General features: G+C 38.0%; 1 protein-coding gene across 9 annotated transcripts in view; it reads right to left on the minus strand.

Moving 5' to 3' along the window:
• Positions 1-15,059, minus strand: part of KDM4C (lysine demethylase 4C) — a 392,424-nt gene that overhangs the window by 222,774 nt on the left and 154,591 nt on the right. Inside the window, exon 9 of one of the 9 annotated variants that reach the window (XM_029919879.1) lies at positions 6,621-6,697. The exons of the other annotated variants lie outside the window; for them this stretch is intronic. Coding sequence (XP_029775739.1) covers positions 6,671-6,697 — 27 coding nt within the window. The 3' untranslated portion in view covers positions 6,621-6,670. Of the gene's footprint in view, positions 1-6,620; positions 6,698-15,059 lie in introns of those variants that run through there. 9 annotated transcript variants of the gene reach the window in all.

A 15,059-nucleotide genomic window follows, 5' to 3' on the forward strand; every position in this document is an offset into this window, starting at 1 on the left:
GAGAAAGTTCTAACTTCTTAAGATGGACAAAACTTATCTTAAATACCAGTTCTTATTTTTAAAAAGATCTTAATTATTAATTTTTTAAAATACAAGCTCATGCTTATGATAGCAAACATCTATTACTATGTGCTTATTATGTTCCAGGCACAGTGATAAATGTAAAGCACTTTTTCACTCAATTGGTACTTGTATTATTTCATTGTATCTTTACATACTTATAAGAAACTATTAATATCCCTACATTACTAATATAGGAAACATAATCAATAATTTGCCAAAAATCATGATTTAAGCAAGCAGTAGAATAAAGATTAGAGCCTATATCTTTTTGGCATCAATACTGGTGCTCCTAAAATCTGACTATGTATTGACAGTATTGTCAACAAAAGTGCTGACAGGATTTAGAGCACCAATAATTGGGACCACTCCAGTCCTTCTGCCTCTCCTCTGCATGAAGCTGTCCAGTGACAAAAGTTCCATTTGGTGCTAATTGGAGAAACTGATATTTCAGATATGAGAAGACAGAAGAAAGTCAAAAGAGATTTCAGCAGCAGGCAGCTGGAGAAGAGACAGGGGCTCTGGCCAGGGGCTGAGGAATGCCAGAGCAAAAGAGCTCCATGGCATCCCTGATCTCCAGGTAACACTACCTTCCCTACAAATCCTTTTTAGCCCTCTAGTTCCTCCAACAATTTTGCAGCCTCCTTCCTAATATGAACAAAACTACTAAGGACAGTATGACCATGTACAAGTCTTCATGTGAACATGTTTTAATTTTACATCTCTTCTTTTGTGAAGTGTTGTTAAATTTTGGACCATTTTTATTGAGATATTTCTGCCATTTTCTTGTTGAGCTGAGCTCTTTATATATACCAGATGCCAATGTTTTACCAGATATATGTTTTGCAAATGTTTTCTACTAATTTGGGTCTAATGTCTTTTATTTTTAAATTTTTTTTAAATGCTTATTTACTTTTGAGAGAGAGACAGAGTGTGAGCAAGGGAGAGGCAGAGAGAAAGAGATAGAAAATCTGAAGCAGGCTCCAGGCTCTGAGCTGTCAGCACAGAGGCCAACACAGGGCTCGAACTCACAGACCATAAAATCATGACCTGAGCCAAAGTTGGATGCTTAACTGACTGAGCCACCCAGGTGTCCCTCTAACGTCTTTTAATAAGCAGAAATTTTTAACTTTAATAAAGTCTAAGTCATCAATTTTTCTTTTATGATTATTGCTTTCTATGACTTAAGAAACCTTTTCTATCCCCAAGTTATGTAGATATTCTCCTATATTTTCTTCTAAAAGCTTTATATTTTAGTATTCTCTTTTACATCTCAGGTCCATCTTTAATTAGAAGTTCTATATGGTAGGATTCAAGGTTCATTTTTTTCCCAAATACTGAAGACTCTTCTCCTCAGGGGATTGTTTTGGTGCTAGTGACAAAAATTAAATGCCATATAAGTGTGAGTCTGTTTAGGGCCTTTCTTCTCTTCTACTGAAGAAGATCTAGATCTACATTGAGCACTAAATCTACATGTAGATATAGTCTTCATAAACAATCATAGCAGTATTCTTTTTTATGCCCATTATTTTTTTTCTTGACTTATTGCAGAGACTACAGTCATCATCAAATGAAGAGTAGAAATGATGAGAGTGAAAATTCTTGCTTTGATCTAAATCCTTGGGAGGAATTGTGTAATATTTTACCATTTTATTTCATTTTCCCTGTTTTGTTTATTTTTTGTCAGTACTATTTATTATTATTAATAGTTTATTGTCAAATTGGTTTCCATACAACGCCCAGTGCTCTTCCCCACAAGTGCTCTCCTCCATTACCACCACCTATCTTCCCCCTCCCCCTCCCCCTCCCCCTCCCCCTTCAACCCTTGGTTCATTTTCAGTATTCAATAGTCTCTCAGGTTTTGCATCCCTCTCTCTCCCCAACTCTCTTTCCCCCTTCCCCATCCCCATGGTCCTCCATTAGGTTTCTCCTGTTCTCCATTTTAGTATGTTATATTTTTCTAAGTTTCTTATACTTGCTTTATTGACAAAGTTCCCTCTGAGAGTTTTCACCTGAAATGGCTGTTGTTTCTTCTGCATTTACTAAAATAATCATATGGTTTTTATTTTTTATTCTGTTAATACAGTGAATTGAACTGATTTTCAAATGTGAAACCAAACTTATTGTGATGGTTAATTTTATGTGTCATCTGGACCACAGAGTGCCCAGATATCTGGTCAACATTATTCTGGGTTTGTCTGTTGAGGATGTTTCTGGATGAGAATAACATTTGAATGAGTAGACTGAATAAAGCAGATTGACATCTCTAAGCTGGGCAGGCCTTATGCAATCACAGCTGAAGGCCTGAACAGAAGAAAAAGGCTGACCATCTCAGCAGTAAGAAGGGGTTCCTTCTACTTAACTGTTGAGGTAGAACATCAGGTTTTTTCCTAACTTCAGGCTAGTACTGAAACATCAGCTATTGTTGGGTCTCCAGCTTGCTGATCACAGATTGGGGACTCCTCAGCCTGTAATACTAATGAGCCAATTCCTTATAATAAATTTTTACATATATACATCCTTTTGGGTCTGGAGGAACCCATGTAGTACACTTGTGTTCTGGAGACAAATGCTACTTAGTCATCATTATCCTCGCTTTACCAAAGTGCTGCTATAACATATAACTAAAGTGCATGAAATGGATGTGTGATTTTAGGCATTTCCTGCAACTTGCCTTCATTTAAGTTCACAGATTCCTATGCTTACACAGCGAGAACTGCTTTTCTATTTTACTTCCTACTAATTAATTACTCTCTCATTAAAATTATGTAACTCCCAAAGTGCAGTAAAGAAACTTCTTAAAAATTCCCATTTTTCTAACATTTGACATTAAGGAAGAGATCAAAAGATTAAAAATGTGGATATATACAAAAAGATTACTTTTTAAATGTTTATTTATTTATTTTGAGAGAGAGAGAATCCCAAGCAGCCTCCATGCTCTCAGCTCAAAGCCCATGGGGCTTGATCTCACAAACCATAAGATCATGACCTGAGCTGGAATCAAGAGTAGTATGCTTAACCCACTGAGCCACCGAAGCACCCCTGTAAAAAGATTATTTAGGAGAATAATTCATGCAGAAGTTAACTTAAATAAGCCAGTCTTCCATGATGTGAAGAAACTCTGAACTAGAACATTTCTTGAGTCATAAGCAAAAATTAAACAAGATTCCTTTAGTCAGTAAAGTATCAACAAAGTCATATTCCTAGTGTTCAAAAAATCTAAATCATTAGTTCCAACAGTTTGCAATGAAGCTTTGTTTTAATGATTTCCCAAACATTCAAATACTCCTCTGAACTGAGGAATGGCTGACCTAGGGATAGATGGAAAAGTATCAAGGAGAAAAAGATTTTAAAAAGGAATAGGAATACCTCAGAGAAACAAGAGGATGATGGAAGCACCATCAACTAGAAATCTTGCTGCTTAGGGAGGCAAGGAAGACTGAGAGGTGAAAAAAGGGAGGCTGCCCTGGAAAAATGTGGGTGGGGGACAGACAACAGGGCACATTACGGGGAAAGAGCGGATCTCATCAATTTAAAAGCAATGAAAACACCACTAACAACTTAGAAGTTGTTATTCCTCTCCACTGTTATTCCTATGTGACATCATTTATCTTCCTATGTACTATTACGCCTCTTGGAAACATTCCCATGTTCTTACTATACCAACCACCTTTATCTAGTTAACATCCTTCATATTTCACTTTAAATGCAGACTAGGTCAGCCCCCCTTACTACAAGCAGTCCAGAGCCATGAATATGTGGCACAAATAAAAGTGCCAATTAAGTACTTTGTTGTATAATTATTTTATAAATTTTAGTCTCTAAGTCTTATTTGTGAAACAGCAAAGATTATGCTTATCTTGCTCATCACTGCAATGCTCAAAGTGGTCAATAAATATTTTTGAATGAATTAAAAATTGAATGACAAAAAATGCATCCTTCAATATATTTCAACAATAAATTATTAACACTAAAGAAAGCATATGTCTGGGGCACCTGGGTGGCTCAGCAGGTTGAGCGTCTGACTTCAGCTCAGGTTAAATCTCATGGTTCATGCATTCAAGCCCCGCGTTATACTCTGCGCTGACAGCTCAGAGCCTGGAGCCTCCTTGGGATTCTGTGCCTCCCTCTCTCTCTGCCCCACCCCCTCTTGCTCTCTCGCTCTCGCTCTCTCTCTCTCTCTCTCTCTCTCTCTCTCTCTCAATAATGAATAAATGTTTAAAAATGTTTAAAAAAAGAATTCAACTATAAACGGCTGGTATAATTATCATTCCCACATAAAAAAAAGAGAAAACCAATGTATAGAAAGGTTAAGGAGCTTGCCAAGGTCCCTGAGGGAGCCAAGATTTAAACCCAGGCAGTCTGGTTCTATAATTCATTACTAATTAATTATCAAAATAATGTTCAAATAAAAGCTACTGAGAGTATCTTATACAATATTTAATTGTCTAGGATTTCACATTTTAGCTCTGAAATTCTCACATATGTATAGTGAATTAAGGAAAATCTCAGTAACTGATTCTATGCTGAGCTCTTGTTTTTTTAGTAACTGAATATTTCATGAGATTTTAGGAAGAAATAAAGTTTTCACACTACCTATTGGTTTCTGTACATATTTATATTCCTGTTGCCCATAGGATTTGCTGAAGGAAAAACAAACAAGTCTATGTCAAGACTAAGGTAGTTGGTAAAGCTGATTTTTTATTTTTGCCTTTATGAAACAAAGAAATCAGCATCTTATTTATGGAATCTATAATGTTGACAACAAAAGATTTATTACATAAATCATAAATGCTAAAAATACTCATGACACTTCTTTTTCCTTCAATAAAAAGCAAACTGATTAAAATGACCATTGTGTATATTTTGTTTAAAAAAGAAATCCTAAAGTACTGCCTTCATAGGGCCTGATCATGTGATTATCATATTAAGTTGAAAATCTTAATTATCCTTAATATATCTGAATATTAATGGATTTGGTGCCAAAGTTGTTTATTCCAGAACACTAGAAAACTAGAAGAGTTACCTACATCTTGTCTTCAAATACATTAGATGTAACTTTTTCTTACCCTACTGCTAACTACATAAAACACTGCTACAGGAAGGTGCCCTGTGCTACAAATGTAAGGATGTCTAATTCAGAATGTTGATGCAGGCTCAGTCAAGTGTTTACTGGGTATTGGACATTTAGATATATGCCTAATCATCTTCAGTCCTTTTCTTGCTTTTTTCCTATCAAGTTATTTCATTCTGTTCCATACCATACACAAAGAGCCACCTATGCCTGTCCTGTGTCCCACCATGACTCCACATTTCCCCACTGCTCTAACCTAAGTTCACAACAAAGCAAATATAACCTTGCCAGTAGCTGATTTCTAAATGAACTTGGGAGTGCCTGCAGTCATTTCATGGTCCTTGATTAATGCATATGCTTGTCTAGGACTCTACAGAAACTGCGTTGACAATATCCTTCAAATACCTTGGGCTAGTTTCCCAAGGGGGAAAACTTAAAGGGATGGCAATTTCTACATAGGAGAAGCAATAACATAGAAAAATAACCATGACAATAAACAGACGACAGAAAAGAAACAACATTAAACACCATTTAAAAAGGTTAGCTGGTTTTTATTTTTGTTTTTCATTGAGAGGGGTACAGACCTTTACTTTGCACATTACACCCACAAGTTTGAATTTGATAATAAAGATTACTTCATTAAATAATTTTGAACTTAGGCCTCAGTTTAAGATGTAAAAAGAAAAGGCAATTCATGATTTACCAATGCATTCTGCTAGGTTCTTTCTGCTGAGAAATTGTGAAAATGTGACCTTCTATACACATGGAAATGTTATAAAGTATTTTTTGAAAGTTTGTACTATCAATTCCATATCAATTCCAGAAAGTAGATGGATCAGCTTCAGTAGCTGACATGCTAAACTTGTAAGCAAACCACCTGATTCTTCTCTCCACATTGGTGGCAACAGGATGGCAGGTCTGTACTATGCAGTTACCACTAAATAACCATAAGGCCATCCTTTGATATTTTGTGGCTATTCAGCACTAGCAATATTTAACTTAAAAAAGAATTTTACATACTGCCATTAGTAAACGAAAATGTTTCAAATGTTTTAAAACTCACAATTCTGATAACATACATAAACTTGCAGAGCTATGTAAGAGACACTGTAATGTGGTCCAGTGTCAGCCTAAGAGAAAGACAGTGAATTTGAGATTGCTTTGAAAGCGACCTCTCCTCATTTTCTTTCACAGTGTTCTCTGTGGCTCATGCTTAGCTCATTCTACAGTATGTATTTGGTACTTACTTCCCTGTGTGCTTGCCTGTCTCCCACAGCAGTAGACCCACAAGCACAGTGGTTCTCAGCTGTGGGCCATCTTCACCCCCAGGGGATACCTAAGAATGTCTGGAGACATTTCTGGCTGTCACTGCTGGGAGCTAATACTAGCATCCAGTGGGTAGAGGCCAGGAAGCTGCTACAAAGATGCTGAGGTCAAAAAGTCTTACCCTAGGCCAGGCTACTGGACCGTCGAGGGACTGTCTACTGCTGGCAGCAGCACTCTGCTCACCCCCACCGCCAGGCACACAGTGGGCACTCACATATGTGACAGACAGCTGCATGTCTGCAAGAAAATTCATGTGTGAATTTTTAAGCCATCGTTCTCTATATGACACTCTTTAAAGAGCTTCCTTTTCTTCCTGCTACTGCCTCAGAGATGTGGAGAGAGCATGTATCTGTTACTCATGTCAAAACTGCAGTTCTACCCTGAAGCAGAGAGGTAATGGGAGGAGGCACACCGGCCAAGATTTCAGTTTCACCCTGTGACACAGGAAAGTTTCTTAACTTGACAGGGACCACAACGACTTGAACCAGATGGCCTCTCAGACCTCCAATTGCAAGGATTATGTGAATCATTTTTACATCTAAGAACATTCACCTCATGTAACAACTTTTCATATGAGCCCCCCAGCTTTCATTATGGCAGGTGAGGCCCTGCAGTATTTTACACCTCGGGGACAGCTGCTGCCAAGTCTGCAGCAGCCATAATCTTTAGGTCAGGCTTTTATTTCACTATAAAAGCCTTTCAATATGAACATGCCTGGTGATAAATTAGGTTGACAGGCATTTCCTTTTACTATGATTCAAAGGAAGACATATATATCTATCATGTTGTTTGGTATAAACAACTTACAAGTGTAGTCATAATTCATGTAGCCTAACTAGACCACAGTTTTACAGAATTAACATACTGTGGCTATAAACTACAAGTTACTTACATTTCTTGGAGTTGTCTTATGATCTCTAATACGAACTCATAAATTGAAAGAAACCTAGAGAATGACAGTAGCTGTGCACTTCTTCAGTAAATCTGACCAGTGTAAAAATCCATGAAATGGCTTTTCCAGTTGTTCAGAGTAAATATGTTACTGTGTTATCAGGTGACACTATGCTACAATAACTACAAATAAGATACAGTCAAATGTTAAAATTCATTAGGCAGGTAAAAATTCAGAAATAATAATAGAGGGCATATTCTCTAAGAGCCATGACAAAGATCATTGTCTAAAATTCAAAAGAAAATGACAATGATGCAAAACAGGCCAACACTTTAAAGACAGAAGGGGCAACTGACACCCTGTCCTCTCTCTGTGGCTACATGAGGAAAAGCAGTCTGAGACTGAAGGGTGGGACTCTGCAGGTGTTTTTTAAAAAACTGTAAAGTGAGGAAGAAAGCTTGGGAGCTCTCCAGCTCTCCTCACCTGTTTCTGTTGAGAAAGTATCTGAAGAAGAGCTATCTCAGACTAAGTCATCTAGTCATTGGGGTTCTTAAATTGCTCTGAAAAGGGAAGAAAAAGTGTGGGAATGAAATAAATGACTTATTCCAGGTGTTATTCTTTGAAAGGGAGGCAGAAGAAGAATATTATGATTTCCCTCTAGGACTCCACTATACCTTCTACAAAAGCCTAGTTTTTCCTCTCTGAGAATGGTAACATATGAAACCATGAACTTTATAACTGAAATTTTCATGAGAAGAAATGATACCTTACTAGGCTATATTATTATTCATCCTTAGCTATTGTCACAACAGTTAAGTGATTTCTACTGAAAACATTCTTTCAGTAGTTACTTGTAACTGTTATTGTTGTTAATCATTTGGCAAAGTGTGAAGTTGACAGGGAAAGGACAGAATTATGAATCAGTTTTGGAAAACACTTAGTTGGAGAAAACTTTTCTTTGCCCTGCAATGAAAACAGATTCTACAAATAATTAAAAAATAAAAAGGTAATTTTGCTGTAACAAAGCCCCAGACATTGTTTACAAAATCAGGACTAGCTGAACGCAACTAAAGCTTGCCTGTCCACAACTGTTCTTTCCATTCTTTCCCTTAGATGAGTAATATACTTGGAGGTCACACCATCTTACCACCCAACATCTCTGCGACCTTCAAACATGGATTCTGTAGCTTTCTACTGATAATACCTTTATTATTACAACCATAAACATATGTACTCCAACAGTGTGTGTTTTACCGTATAGGAATGTGAAGTTCAGAAGGGCTAAGTGGTTTATACAAGGTTGTCCAGTCAGTAAGGAACAGAGACAGTGTGTAAAATGAACTCTCTCAATCTAAAACTGAGCACATACCACCACCTCACCTGACACAACTCCAGTGAAACATGGACACCGTGGTTCCATTCCCACAGAGTAAAACTGCCTCTATTAGAGAATATCTATCACACCACGCATCAAGTTTGTGAGAATTAATACTCATTCACAGAGGCATGCATGACAGAGATCACCTGCCACACAAGACACTTCTGGGAAGGAGCCATGGTTCCGTGCACAGATGAATTACAGAGTCTTCTGAGAAACAGGAGTCTCCATGTTTCATCTCTTATGATAGTGGTGGGATCATGACCCACAAATATTCTTTGATGACGTGGCTGCCACCACTGTTGCTGCTGCCATGACTGCAGAGAAAAATTTTTTCCCTAATTTCATTACAGTTTTGACAAGCTCTAAATTGCCCAAAATGTAGCCTTTTTCCCCCCCGGAATGAATAAGGTCCCAAAAGAAAGTTTTCAATGAAGAATGAAGACGCAAATGCCAAAAATCTCCATGAAACTTGGAACACAGATTTCAGTCTTGCAACTACGCATTTTGTAAAGAAAATGAATGATAGATGTAGTTTGTAATATTTATAATAAAACATATTAAAGGATTTGTGATAGAAATAAATATTAAAAGTGATGACTGGTGGCATTTTGCAGAGCATTATCTTTCTAAGCAGCTGTGTGCTAGAGAAAATTTGCACATGCATTTGCAGGACATTGCAGACAAAAGAGTTTATACCAAAGTCATTCTTTTCTAACTCTAGATGCTGCCGCCTAAAAAAATTTCACAAACAAGAGGTCATGCTTTATGCTATTCAGCCCTTCTACGAAGTGTGTCAGGAAAACTGGTAGGTCCCTTGTCCATCTTAATCAAGTATGAGAGTGCAACACATGTTCACTGAGAAGAAGAGCACAACTCAGACCAGCCTATCCCTTATGATACCAAAACTACAGCCACGTCTGAAGATGCTGGAGAAGACTGAGCACTACAGAGCTCCCGATGAGGCCTTGGGCCAAAGAAAGGGACACCACTCCACATGCTCTAGTGACAGGAAGAAACATTTCTCTGCTACCAATAAGTACATAATAAGCCAGCAGGTTCTCCACCTAAAGCTATGTAGACATCTGAAAATGCCAGGTCCCTGAGCCTAGTCAGATCTCACAGATAGTGGCTAGCAATCTTTTCCTGAAAAATTCCTGAGAGTAAATATTCCAGGCTCTGTGGACCAGATGATCCTTGTCATAACTGCTTATATCTGCCATTATAATATAAAAGCAGGCACAGATAAACACACAGCTGTATCCCAATACAACTTTATTCACAAAAATAGCAGGGGCCATAGCTTGCCAAACCTTGACTTAGAAAAAATGGGGATTTAGAAAAACAGGTAAGGTGGCATTTGACTCTGTGAGTAGACAACCAACACAAAATTAAAACACAGGAGTTATCAGCACCTACATCACCAGTTTTGAAAGAACTGAAGGAGAATCTGGAAATGAGGTATAGTCAGAAGTAGTGTGGCTCTGGTATATTTCCAACCCAAGCTTAAAGCAACTGCTGTAATGTGCTCTTTTATTCATATTATAAAGACTGAGAATAATTTTGTATTAGACAAAAGTGTCACTATATCCCATCTGAGGTTAATGACTTGCCATGGAAATTAAAGTTAATACATCAAATTATGAGATACTTTGATATAAATAATTTTTCCCCACAATTGAGTTAATTGATTTGGTACTGCTGGTAAGGTAAATGTGGAAAGAAGCCAAAAGATTGTAACTATTTTACAAAACAAAAAAGAGGAAGCTGAAAATTTTTCAAGTAAATTTTAAAAACCATTGTGTCATTAATTAGAAGCTGGTCACACTTTCCAGGAAACATACTTGATAAGACTGTAGCACAAATCCCATGCACATCTGCCAGCAAAATAATAAGAGAAGAATGAATAAGTGAATCCAGATCAAAGACATACATGCTCAGGTCTTGGAGAAGAATTTCTGCTAAAACATAGGGAGGTATCCAGACATAAGCTCTATACTAGAAATCTAGTTGCTTCCACTATTTAGTAACCAGCACCATGGCTTGCAGGTGTTTCTGAACAGGAGGCCCAATGCACTCAACTTCTATAAGTATATGATTGTTCACACTAGCAAACTAAGCCTTCCCCCTTTTTGACAGAAATTCCCTAAAACCTCCTGAGTACTAGAGATGAAAGTAAAGTGGGCGCCTGGATGGCTCGGTAGATTATGCATCTGATTTCAGCTCAGGTCATGATCTCACAGTTCATGAGTTCAAGTCCCATGTGGGGTAAGCTCAAACCCCACCTCTGATGAGCTGGAGCTCTGCTTGGGGTAAACACGAGCCCTGCTTCAGGTAAAACATGAGCCCTGCCTTGGGTGATCCCTGCTTCCCTCTCTCTCTCCACCAATCTCTCTCTGTCCCTTCTTCACTTATGCCCTCTCTTTCTCTGAAAGGAAGGAAGAAAAAAAAGAAGGAAAGAAGGAGGGAAGGGAGGGAGGAAGAAGAGAAGAGAAGAGATGAGACAAGACGAGATGAGACGAGAAGAAGTCAGCTTTCAATTCTCAAGTTGCCATATTCTATCCCTGGTCAACGTAACCCAAAATTGAACTGAAAAATAATTTTCTGAATTTTCCTAGGTCCTAATTTTTTTTTATTATTTAATTTTTGAGAGACAGAGCATGAGTAGGGAGGGGCAGACAGCGAGGTAAACACACAATCCAAAGCAGACGCAGGTTTCAAGCTGTCAGCACAGAGCCTGAAGCAGGGCTCAAACTCACAAACCATGAGATCATGACCTGAGCCAAAGTCACATGCTCAACCGACTGAGCCATCCAGGTGCCCCTGATTTTTCCAAGGTTCTAACACCCACCATATAGGAAGAGGGTATGAATTCTGACTAGAGATTCTGAATGAACTGACAATAGTTACTGGTTTTGATACTCCTTCTTTTGGACTTAGGTACTCTTAAAAAAATTACTTAGAATGGTACATCATTTAAAGTAGATATTATTTCCCTGATGATGAGTGATGCTGAGCATCGTTTCATGTACCTGTTGGCCATCTGGATGTCCTCCCTGGAGAAGTGTCTATTCATGTCTTCTGCCCATTTCTTCACTGGATTATTCATTTTTTGGGTATGGAGTTTGGTGAATGTCTTGTAGATTTTGGATACTAGTCCTTTATCCGATATGCTATTTGCCACTATCTTTTCTCATTCTGTCGGTTGCCTATTAGTTTTTTAATTGTTTCCTTTGTGGTGCAAAAGCTTTTTGAGCCACACTGAGATACCACCTCATGCCAGTCAGAGTGGCTAAAACGAACAAATCAAGAGACTATAGATGCTGGCGAGGATGTGAAGAAACAGGCACCCTCCTGCACTGTTGGTGGGAATATAAACTGATACAGCCGCTCTGGAAAACAGTGTGGAGGTTCCTCAAAAAACTATCTATAGAACTCCCCTATGGCCCAGCAATAGCACTGCTAGGGATTTACCCAAGGGATACAGAAGTGCTGATGCATAGGGGCACATGTACCCCAATGTTCATAGCAGCACTTTCAACGACAGCCAACTCATGGAAAGAGCCTAAATGTCCATCACCTGATGAATCGATCAAGAAGGTGTGGTTTATATATACAATGGAATACTACATGGCAATGAGAAAGAATGAAATATGGCCATTTGTAGCAAAGTGGATGGACCTCGAGGGAGACATGCTAGGCGAAATAAGTCAGGTGGAGAAGGACAGATACTATATGTTTTCACTCATAGGTCTAACAGGAGAAACCTAACAGGGGACCATGGGAAGGGGGAGGGGAGGAAGAGTTAGGGAGAGGGAGTGAGGCAAATCATGAGAGACTCTTGAATACTGAAAACAAACTGAGGGCTGAAAAGGGAGGGGGAAGGGTATGGGGGGTGATGGTCATGAAGAGGGCTACTTGTGGGAAAGAGTGCTGGGTGTTATATGGAAACCAACTTGGGAATAAACTATTTAATTAAACTATTTAATTAAATTATTTAAACTATTTAATTAAATTAACTATTTAATTAAAAAAATAAATAAAGTAGATATTCTTAACCTTGCAAAAATTGCTGTTTACAATCTCAAAAAAAACTATTGACCCAAACTCTGGGAAAGTGCACTTATGTAAGACTTTTTCATACAATTGTATAAGACCTCTCCTTGGACCCCACATACTCTTAAAAGGAAGGATAAAAGATCATGCATGTCCTGTGTATTTTTTCTATCTTGTTAGGCAAGCATAGCTACCAGAGTAATTCATTAACACATGAAGTATTTAATTTTATTTAATATATGTGCAGGAATTCTGCAGGGTTTTTAAAAAACACAGAGATAAATAAAAGCACAGCCCTACTCTTCTAGAAACATAAAAACAAATGTACTCCAAAGGCATTTACATGACCAAGGACTAAAAAGTGATTGAAATGGAGTCCCAGAAAAAAGCCATACTGCATGGGGAAGGGTGCTTCTGCTATTTAAAGTAGACACTGAAAGATGCATAGGATCATAACCAACAGAAAATAAAGGGATTGATAGCAGGCTCTGTAGGAAATACTATCTGCAGACTCCCCAGCAACTACCCCTGAAAGTATATGATACCCAATCAAAAAACTTGGTAAAAGAAAGCTGAGATGGTGATATATTAGGAAAATCAGTGTATTTGCTCTCACTCAGAACTAATTCAGCACTTTAAAATCCTCCGTTCTGGGGCGCCTGGATGGCTCAGTCGGTTAAGTGTCCAGCTTTGGCTCAGGTCATGATCTCAAGGTTCGTGGGTTCAAGCCCCGCGTCAGGCTCTGTAGCCTGCTTCAGTTTCTGTGTCTCCGTCTCTCTCTAACCCTCCCCTACTCACGCTGTCTCTCCATCTCTTAAAAATAAATACAAAAAAAACATTTAAAAAATTAAAAATAAGATAAAATCCTCCATTCTCTCAAAACTTACTAATCACATCTGAGGATCAGCAAGAAAAGGTTAGCATGAATGGCAAAATGTTTGTATAGCGTCATGCACTGAGACTTTTTTCAGAAACAAAATGTTGTTCTCTTAAATAAATATTGTTTTCAAATGAGCTATCAAAATCAATTTTATATTTTTCACTCTAATAAAAGAAAGCTTGATAGTCTAGGCAGTTTAGAACTGTCTCTAGAGCAATTTGAAAAACAATGGGATTGATTAGATTATTACTTTGAAAGGATTGAGTGCTTCTTTTGAAAATTAATGCAAGCAGCCAAGTTAATTCAAACCATAGGTCAAAGCAGAATAAATCATGTTTAAATCTCTCAATTTTATCTTCAAAAAGTAAAGGCAGAGAGAGTCTTTACTCCATTGTGGTTCAAAATGGCTGAGTAGGCTAAAGTGATTAAATAAACAGACTATTATATGCCATCAGTTCAATCAAGTGAGAACACTCTGGCTGTCAACTCTTAGTGAAAGGAAGATGCTTGATGCTTTTCATAATAAATATCCATTCATAAAATGTGCTGAAATGAACAAAAAAGATCTATTACCAATTCGAGCTATTTCACAGAGAAACGCTGGCAAGAAATTTTCTAACATCTAAAATAGAAAAGTATCAATTAATCATGAAAATGGCTCAGATAATGTGTTACATTTTGTTACATATTATCATATTCATCCTGATGCCTTAAACCATTTATGAAAAGACATCACAAAAAATGCAAGTAGCAGTCATCTCAGGAAGTGAAATTAAAAAAAAACAAAATAGTATTGGGGGGCGCCTGGGTGGCTCAGTCCCTTAAGCAGCCAGCTTTGGGTCAGGTCATGATCTCGCAGTTCGTGGGTTCAAGCCCGTATCAGACTGTGCTGACAGCTCGGAGTCTGAAGCCTGCTTCTGATTCTGTGTCTCCCTCTCTCTCTAACCCTCCCCTGCTCATGCTGTCTCTCTCTGTCTCTCAAAAAAAAATAGTATTGGTCCCCAGCCCAACTGCAAAATTAAGAAAAGCTCATTGGAGTAACGCTAAAAAGTAACAAAGGATACCACAAGGAAAATAATAACCACCTTGGAAGAACACTTAATGCACTTTTCTTATACTCACCTAAGTGCACTTATGGGAATAGTACCTCACACAATATCTGTCTTAAAACACACAGAACTCCCTTATGACCCAGCAATAGCACTGCTAGGGATTTTACCCAAGGGATACAGAAGTGCTGATGCATAGGAGCACATGTACCCCAATGTTCATAGCAGCACTGTCAACAATAGCCAAAACATGGAAAGAGTCTAAATGCCCATCACCTGATGAGTGGATCAAGAAGATGTGGTATATATATATAATGGAGTATTAACATGGCAATAAGAAAGAA

The sequence above is a fragment of the Suricata suricatta genome, chromosome 13 (assembly GCF_006229205.1).
Source record: "Suricata suricatta isolate VVHF042 chromosome 13, meerkat_22Aug2017_6uvM2_HiC, whole genome shotgun sequence".
NCBI lineage: Eukaryota > Metazoa > Chordata > Mammalia > Carnivora > Herpestidae > Suricata > Suricata suricatta.